At 36.2% G+C, this 9,564-nt stretch overlaps 2 protein-coding genes across 2 annotated transcripts; both read left to right on the top strand.

The window, feature by feature from the left end:
• Window positions 1-2,820: 2,820 nt before the first annotated feature.
• On the top strand, window positions 2,821-4,274 carry LOC119192311 (the record flags this gene model as incomplete). Its single annotated transcript, XM_037446130.1, has 4 exons — window positions 2,821-2,970; window positions 3,041-3,154; window positions 3,251-3,340; window positions 3,628-4,274. Coding segments are annotated over 4 exons (453 nt in total), but the record flags the coding sequence as incomplete, so codon positions are not given.
• An 84-nt stretch (window positions 4,275-4,358) lies between these two features.
• On the top strand, window positions 4,359-7,414 carry LOC119192310. The gene is made up of 3 exons (XM_037446129.1): window positions 4,359-4,503; window positions 5,279-5,386; window positions 7,200-7,414. The coding sequence occupies exons 1-3, from the start codon at window positions 4,359-4,361 to the stop codon at window positions 7,385-7,387; spliced, it is 441 nt and encodes a 146-aa protein (XP_037302026.1). The 3' UTR covers window positions 7,388-7,414.
• The last annotated feature ends 2,150 nt before the right edge of the window (window positions 7,415-9,564 follow it).

Here is a 9,564-nt window from a genome sequence, read left to right as displayed (position 1 = left end):
TTTTCTAACGAATGTACGCTGCATCTTTTTATTCCTTCTTCGAGCCAATTTGTAATTATATGCACATAAAAACGGCGGACTATAGCAAATAGTGCGCCGTTTTTATGTGCCATTTTGTTAGTGTGGCTAACAAACAAATTTGGCTTCCATCAGCTACAGTAAAATTACCACAATACCCTTGTTCAGATAATCTACCCGTTCTGTAGATAAAATTATCTGGTGTCTCTCTACACCACTTAAGCTTTATAGATACAAGAAGAAACCTACTGTTGAAATTTTTACAGTTTTTATGTTATCATATTTACAAAATTAATTTCTTAATTTCTTGTATTATTTCGGTCTGTAGGAAGGTAAGGCAATGACGTTATAGACTTTGTCTATAATTAAAATGGCCCGATTTAATTGGGACGATACCATTATTTTACAGAAAACAGGCTTCAAGTGCCACATTATTGTTATTCAGAGTGGGTCAGATTTTTAAATCTTATTTCCCTAATCATTGCATACACTGTCTACCCCGAGACACCATCTAATACCTACCTTGAATTATAAAGTATTGTTTGGTATTCCACTGCGCTCGCCATCTTGAGCCATAAGATGTTAGTCTTACACTAGCTACATTCTACAAAGTCCTTCATACTGGAACATAAGAGTGACTACACATTGCTGCTTGGTGGCAGAAATAGTCATTGCGGTGGTATCTACCCAGGCGGACTCTTACATGTGAGACACCTACCACCAGTGAGCTCAGACTGACGTAATGTAATGCCACGCCATGCCTTATATTTCAAACTTCGAGAGATCTTGCTATTATTAATAGGTAAACAAATCAGACCGTTTGGGAAAGCAAGCGGTATGCTGGTTAACTGATTTTTAGTATACTAGTTTTGCTCGTGGCTTCGTCCGCGTGAAAGATTTTTCAGGATGTGACTCGCTATATTATTTTCCAAGATAAAATTAGCCTATGACCTTCCCAGATTCTCAAACCATCATTATACCAAATTTAATCAAACTCCGTTCGGTAGTTTTTGTGTTCAGCACGTTCAAGCGGTCAGGCAGACGCGGTGGGGTCGAGGTCTGTGTCTTATAATATTATGTATGTAAGGATACTTATATATAGATCTTTTATTTCTGTTAATTGTATGTATTATTTTTCTTAATTAAATTTCATTTGTAAACACTATTGTTTCAACCTATTTAATCACTGTACTATGAAAGACAGAATTCGGTGTCTTTATCTTTATACCACTTTATACTATTATAATTCTCTTTGCTTTATACTGCTTTATACTTTCCTTTATACTCTTTGAATAGGTCTATCTATTTTTGCTATTTGAGGCTTAAACTCAAATATTTTATTATAATTCTCTTTTTATTTACTGCTTTAAGGTGATTTTTAAACATGGTTTCCTATATTATTTTAAAATATACAATCACATTAATCGTCGGGGTCGGCGCAACTGTTATTAAAAATGATTACAATAGAAATGATGACAGACTTACATTAGACCCTGTGGAGCTTATTGATATTGTTGTTGAAGAACATAAGAAAACTAGTGCCCGAATTCATAAAAAGCAGTTCCTTTCTTATACGAAAGTGCCTAAAAATAAGAAAATATACTTTAAAGCTGCAGGTGATAAGAAAACATTTTTTGAGTACCTAGGTTTTATTTATTTTATTGATATAAGTATACTGGTATTGATAAATAATTAATTTTCTTATTGTTCACTTATGATATACATATATGATCGGATTTTGAGGTAAAAATGACATTTACGTATTTATTTAGCCTTTTATTTTTCATAATTTTTTCATGATAAAAAGCAGAAAATCTAATATCACTTATCCGATCTTATCCGAGACACGGCCCCGGCCGTTATACCTAAATAAAACAACATATAACAGTGATAATACAATTACACCACCTAGGCTGTCATAAATTTATTATTACTTATGTAGATATTTAATTAGTTCTACTTTAACTGTTGAAGACATAGTTACACAGCGTACAGGCCACAGAGTCCAGTACTTTCTTTTTCTACTTGTACGACATACATATTACCTTAGTTTTACCTATCAATAACTGGTAGCAGCTAGATTAACTGTTTTAGCTATGAGTATGTTGTAACATAATTTTAGAACATTTGCCTTTAACTCTAAAGACAAGGTCGATGATGTGGAATCCTTAAAAATGCGCAAGATGTGGAGTCGATGGAGTAAATGGAGTGATTGTTCAGTAACCTGCGGTGAGGGTAGTACTGTAAGGCGGAGGACGTGTGTAGCGGGGCGCTGCGCTCCCAATGAGCGAGAGGAACAACGCCGCCCATGCGCGCGACCGCCCTGCGCTATCTACAACACTGACGATTTGCATGATTTCGAGTCTATCTAGGTTACTGTCTGTGTAAACAGCCTAGAACTCTCTAAATAAACAGGTCATAGGTAGGCACATTATTTTATCATTAATAGAACGTATAGAGCAGCAACTCTGTAATAACTGTGTCATCTGAAACATTGTTGATTGTGTTTACAGCATTCTTGGAAAGCTTAAGTGGAAATCGATGCTTGCGGTAGAAAAACAAACAGTTTCTTCATGGAAATCCATGACCAGACGCGTATAAACTCGCATAAAATACGCAAGATTAGTTAGTTTCAACTTTACTGTTCTACGAGGTGTCTGTAGTGCAAAAACAAAATGGAAGTTAATTTTATGTTCATGGTGTTCCTCTCCTATTATATCTTGTTTCAACTGAAAGTAAACATACAGTGAATATTTGAAAATAATCGTTATCTGTAAACGAATATGCATTTTCTAAGTAATTAATATCTATTTCATTGCAGCTACGAAGGAACCAAAAAACATATCGAAAACAACTCCCAAAATAGTATATGATCCTTCTGTCACTAGTACTCCTCGGTACCATGTAAATTCCAATCTGAATTCTTTATGGGTTTACCGACCAAATTCCTATGTATGTAATATCATCACTTATATATGTTGTTTAACAATAATATCAGAACCTCTATTAACTATTTTTGCAGGACTCTAATTTGCGGGATGAGTTCGGTACGCGTAGAGCGCTCATTACAATTCCTCATTCTCTGACCAAACTTGCCAAAACTCTTTCTTTGGATTTTAACCCTTATTTCAATAAGGTATTTTTTTATTTATTTATATGTTATAAGTTCATAAATAATCCTATGCTATGCCTCGTTTTATTTAAATTTAATGTACTTTTTTATTTTTGTTAGGGTTATTTCGAACCATTTGAGTGGCGACCGCGACCTGTTACTCTTGTTGCTTTGAGGAAAAACGGTCATGTGCCGCGACGCACTATAAAGGTGGGTCTGAAGTTTAAACTTCTGCTGTAATAATGTTATTATCTAGTGTTTCAGTTTAAAAAATCTGCGTAAGACGTAGGATTACGATTGAACGTATTTATAAATTTAAACTATTATTAAATAAAATTTCTGGACATAATTATTTGTCACAGAAAAATATTTAACTGCATATTAAAACTTAATTTAAATTATTTTTAAATGGATGTGCGGATCATTGGTACGGAAATTCATACTAGGTACCTACCTATATAGGCAAATAATTATTTACATATACTTATAATATACAGGTTGAAGAAAAAATATCAACTGATGTAGCAGAACTGCAATCACCATACAACGACGTAAGCAAGTTTTGGCAAGACGAGCCTGGAGAGTCACAGAAATAATGCACTAGAATTGTGGCACGCAATATCTATAAGTTTAATAATCAATAATTTTGTAAATACATACCTATAAATTTCACAACAATGACTCTACATTATTTGGCTTAATGGTTTCTAGTGCCCGATTGAAGTTTCGTTTTTCGATTCAGATTCATAATGATCAAATAAGACCTCTATAACGTAGATATAGGGAAGTCGATAAAGTATAATAGCATCAGAAAAAAAATGTTTTATATTTTTAGCTTGGTCATATTAATAAGAAAACAAAATTGTTAATTTATTTTTAGATAGCATTATCTTCAAACAAAAAATTTAATTATTTTACCTATTTTAAGTCATTACTATTATTACACACTTTTGATAGTCCATTTTTTTGCAACTTTACTAATGAAGATTTATTTATAACAATTTTCGTTATTAAAAATGATTTGTGATATCCAGACATAAGTAAGTAGGTAAGTGTCTACCTATATAGAAACTTAAATGCTTACCTACCTAAGTCAAATGTATAAAAGGTAGCTTGGTAAAGTAATAATAAATATTAAAGTTTATAGTTTTGTGTTTTCTCGTAAATATATTTGAGTAAAACCATAAAATGCTATTGTGTAAGTACACATCGAAGCAATGCCTCAGTCATGGTACATGGGATTAGTGTTATGATTTCTGTGACATTATTATCATTTGTCCGAGACGGGGATGGTGATGTCTCCGACGCTATAGATTCCGATGAAGACAGTGCGCTGAAAGACGCATTACTATTGGTGGACATCCTGAAATCAGGTTGATTTAATTTGATTTGTTAGTCCAGCTCGAGCTACATATGGCAACTGCTTCTACTTTCTTTTTGTAAAATCTAAAAGCATTTTTATCACAACGCGCGTTGATTAGTTTACTCACTAGGTACCTACATACTTATTCACTAGCCTAATAAATCCTAGTGTAGGTACACTATATCGTAACGTTTTATTGACAGCGTGTTGGTAAAAATTATTGACCATTATTTCGATGGAAATACGCAATAAGAAAATTTCAAATTATTCAAGGTTTACTTAGTAGAGAGTTATTACGATTTTAGCAAGTTAGACTATGCTAGAGATCTAGTTATCTTCAGCCACACCGCCTCTACCTGCTACATAATAGACATAGTGTCACTTATTTTTCCCTTTTCATGAATATGTAGAGGTATAACGCTATTTCATAAGCTATGTTAGTAGTAGAGGAGGCCCGTGCCCAACAGTGGGACAGCATATAATACAAGGCTTATATTATTATGTTAGGACCATGTTATAGTGGGCGACGTTATTTATATTTACCGAGTACAGCTACAGACTCCGGACTAATACTTCAGTCTCACTTTGCGCTCCAATGTCACATTGTTCGACATGGATCTAATGCAGCTAAATCACTGAGACATACCATGTGTTAAATATTATCGAAATTATTTCAATAGCTTACTGTTCATTGGCATAGATTAGTAAACATCGATTGCGTTAAACGTAAGTATTTACCTGCGTAATATTATTGTTCAAAATAATGTTTACGAACTGATTCATAGCATACGTCAAAGTTTTAAAAGAAAATGGAGATCTTCGTGCGGGCTCTGATACTACTGCAGAATTATCGACGTGTCCTACAACTATAGCGACAAACACTACACCGATAAGTAAGTAGGTAATACCAACTTAATACTGCCCATAGATATAAGATATAAAGTGGATTAGTGTATAGGGGAGATCGGGTACAAACGTAACATTTTGTACTTTTACCTTGGTTTCTGGTTAGATGTAATCATTTTAATGAAATGAATATAGCTATTTATACATTTCGTTTATATTCTACATTAGTATCTGAATTTACCTTATTACTGTATATTTCATATGAATTACAGAGACTTCAAAAAAATTCGTCTCTTGTTACTTTCGACCACGTAGGCAGGTTGAAAGTAACACGTTGTGGGTCGAAAGTAACAGGACAAAGGGGTTTGTAATGGATATAATGTGACATATTAAATCAGCAAATTATGTATTAGAAGACTTTGTATTAAAAAAACAGATAAACATTTGCATTATAGATGCTCAAAAATTGTATATTTTAAATACAAAACAAATTATTCTTCCGTTCAGTAATGGAATCAATTATTATATGATAATATTTTTTTCCAATCAGACTATTCAGTATTAGTCTTTTACTCAGACACACAATTATGGCACACACAATTTGGATCATCGTAAACGCATTCAACGGGTGACCACATTTTACATTATGTTATGTCTCATTTCTAAACAAATGAGACATAAGCAATCTTCTTCCTCAGATTTATTTTCCTTGCCTTAACTGCCTTCTGTCTTTTTCCTTTTCCTTCACTTTCTTAGATATCAACTACCTCTTACTATTCCCACCATCAGGTTATAAAACCGTTTTCTTGGCTTTATTTCTTTGTTGGTATTATTTTTCAATTGCGTTTTTTTCGTGCGTGTCTATCAACATTGCTGATTTACGTTTTTTACGTCCTTTATTTACTATAGTCCTCGGACCCGCTTGTAGTCTAAAAGTTTTAGGGTAAAATCAAACGGCTGAGAAGAATTTACTTGCTGTAGCCCGCTAGGTCCAGGTACTGGCGAGTTGGATCTTTGACGGTATGATTTCTTTGACAAATCCTCGCTAAGTGTACGCTGGACAGTCTGCCTACAACTGAGCTTGTATTTCCTACTTTAATTTTTGATGTATGTATATAATGTTACATAACAAACATTATATCTTTTTGCCAGGAATCTAATTTTTGTGCCATCTTTGTAATGCTCTTCTGCCGCTTTTCAGTACACTTCCGTGTCAGTAGTTCCTCGTGTGGTAGTTATAATGCGTTGTTGCGGCATTATGTTCAAATAAATCAATACACACATAAAAATATAAAGTAAATAAATCAATACTCGAACAAAAGTAACATGTTACTTGTGTACCCATAATAGGACTATGTTACTTTTGTACCCGACCTCATTTTTGTTACAATATGAAATATAGCCTTAAAACGGAACGTGCTGGACAAAAAAGAATTAAAACATGGTGTAATCCATTCAATTAAGAATTAATATGCGAATATTCAAATTGGTATCATCCTTTTAAGACTACGAAAACATTAAATAAGAAAACCTCAAAAAACTTATTTCACATTTGTGAAATCGTTTAACGACCTCTCATACAACCTACTAGCGCGTGGCACGTGCAGCAACTGAATGCAAGTGAGGGGGGCGCCACCGGCTATCTCTTTATGGCAGCGAAGCGGTGTTTGGCTATTGGATACCTAACCATTGTTACTTTCGACCAAGGGCATTATTACTTTAGACTCGCCGTTACTTTTGTACCCGGTCTCCCCTACTAAAGTAAGATCAGGTACTAAGTGACCTTTCTTTGTTGTCTTTTTTTTGAGAATAAATTCTTTAGCCTGCAAGTAAGATCAAACTCTCTTAAATATGTAACAGGAAATGTGTCAACAATCCGTGTTCCACTCACTCAACCGATATCGTCGCCAGCAACATGGGACGCCGTTAGCGACAAAAATTCATACAACTGGTCGCCACCACCTTTCTACCGTTCGAATCCAAGGAACTATAGAAGATATCCTCCGAGTAAGACACTTTATGAACATTATTTTCAAGCTTATTTTTAAGCACTTGGCAATCACCAGTTTGCGTGTAACTTTATTCAATGTGGTACCGAGTAACCAAGCTACAAAAATACTTACCTATATCGTCGCTGTAGGTGGAGAACTAAATAACTCAAAATTTCTAGTTTCGAGATAAACGCGATTAACTGTTTTTTTCGTTATTTTGAAGCATTACTAAAAAACTATAAAGAATTTTATCGTCGGTATTTTTATATAAGCGACGATAGCCTAGTTGGTATGGAACGGTCTGCCGACACGAATGTCCGCAGGTTCAAATCCCAAGGGCACACACCTCTGACTTTTCTAAAAATCATGTGTGTATTCTTTGTGAATTTATCGTTCGCTTTAACGGTGAAGGAAAAACATCGTGAGGAAACCTGCACATCTGAGAAGTTCTCTATAGGAATTTCGAAGGTGTGTGAAGTCTACCAATCCGCACTAGGCCAGCGTGATGGACTAAGGCCTAATCCCTCTCAGTAGTAGAGGAGGCCCGTGCTCAGCAGTGGGCAAGTATATAATACAGGGCTGATATTATTATTATTATTATTATGTTGTATCTTTCCTGCGGGAAATCACGGCATAAAGGCCGGTCCATTTGGAAGGCTTGCGTGGGGACATGGATCCAACACGTAGAGGCCCCTTTAAGATACATTACTCTAGTTGGGGTTTATACACCTTGCGAGTACTCTCTCTGTCTGTACTTATGGAGGAAATACAGACAAAGACAGCGCTTGCAAGGTGCAGGAACTATTGCAGAAAAGATGGGAATTATATTGGGTCTATGGATGGGATCTAGCTGGACTGGTTGCTGGGCTATTGATTGAGACAACGGGACGCCTGCCAAGGAAAATGTCTCAATCTTATGTATTCAAGGCAGACGGTGACTTGCCCTCCACTAGATGGGCATCCCATAAGTGGCGTAAGCCAAGACACGCAACACCGGTGTGGGTGCTTAAGGGTGTCGAGAGGTGTGCACCGATTTCACCATCGCGGGTCGCTATCGCGTCCCGGAGCGGGTTTCCTCGCTATTACGCAGATTGAGCACTTCCACCCTGGAGCTGAGGTTCTTAGCTCTTGCGACTTCCACCCCTAGCCGGCCAGTTAAGGCAAGCCAAGGGTCAGGGGTCTCATTTAGCCCCCACGGAATCAGGGAACGCGGTGTCGCCACACACCGTCGGCTCGCCACAAAGCCGCCCCTGCGGGCTTATTATTATTATTATATATCTTGGGTCTTATTATCTACTAGCTTTTGCCCGCGGCTCCGCCCGCGTTATAAAAGTTTTTCAGGCTAAAGTTTTCCGTTATAAAAGTAGTAGTTTCCCGGCAGCTTATGTTCTTACCAGGGTCTCAAACTGTCTCCATACCAAATTTCATCTTAATACGTTGGGTAGTTTTGAGTTTAACACGTTCAGACAGACAGATGCAGCGGGGGACTTTGTTTTATAATATATTTTTTAGAACTTTTAAAGTGGAACAATCCCGTCATAAATCATTGTTGCATAACTTTAACCGTTTACGCAGCGCACGCAACGTAAGCTCTCAAAACTTATAATTTTTCCCGTTTTTGCAACATGTTTCATTACTGCTCCGCTCCTATTGGTCATAGCGTGATGATATATAGCTTATAGCGGTCCACTAATAAAGGGCTATCCAACACAAAACGAATTTTTCAGTTGAAACCGGTAGTTCCTGAGATTAGCCATTACTGCTCCGCTCCTATTGGTCATAGCGTGATGATATATGACTTTGAGCACTCCACAAACAAAGGACTATTCAACCCAAAAATATTTTTTCAGTTCGAATCGGTAGTTCCTGAGATTAGCCATAACTGCTCCGCTCCTATTAAATATAGCGTGATGATATATAGCCTATAGCACTCCACGAACAAAGGGCTATCCAACGCAAAAAGAATTTTTCAGTTTGAACCGGTAGTTCCTGAGATTAGCCATTACTGCTCCGCTCCTATTGGGTATAGCGTGATGATATATAGCCTATAGCACTCCACGAACAAAGAGCTATCCAACGCAAAAAGAATTTTTCAGTTTGGACCGGTAGTTCCTGAGATTAGCCATTACTGCTCCGCTCCTATTGGGTATAGCGTGATGATATATAGCCTATAGCACTCCACGAACAAAGGGCTATCCAACGCAAAAAGAATTTTCAGTTTGGACCGGTAGTTC

The sequence above is a fragment of the Manduca sexta genome, unplaced genomic scaffold (genome assembly GCF_014839805.1).
Source record: "Manduca sexta isolate Smith_Timp_Sample1 unplaced genomic scaffold, JHU_Msex_v1.0 HiC_scaffold_2599, whole genome shotgun sequence".
Lineage (NCBI taxonomy): Eukaryota > Metazoa > Arthropoda > Insecta > Lepidoptera > Sphingidae > Manduca > Manduca sexta.
The sequence above is the reverse complement of the archived record's forward strand: the minus strand, read 5'-3'. Positions and strand labels throughout refer to the sequence as shown.

Excerpts from the sequence above, each read along its gene's own strand:
- LOC119192310 (XM_037446129.1), top strand. The coding sequence starts at position 4,359 with ATGGTACATGGGATTAGTGTTATGATTTCTGTGACATTATTATCATTT. Across the intron at positions 4,504-5,278 it reads GGTGGACATCCTGAAATCAG|CATACGTCAAAGTTTTAAAA; the intron begins GTTGATTTAATT and ends ACTGATTCATAG. Across the intron at positions 5,387-7,199 it reads GACAAACACTACACCGATAA|GAAATGTGTCAACAATCCGT; the intron begins GTAAGTAGGTAA and ends AATATGTAACAG.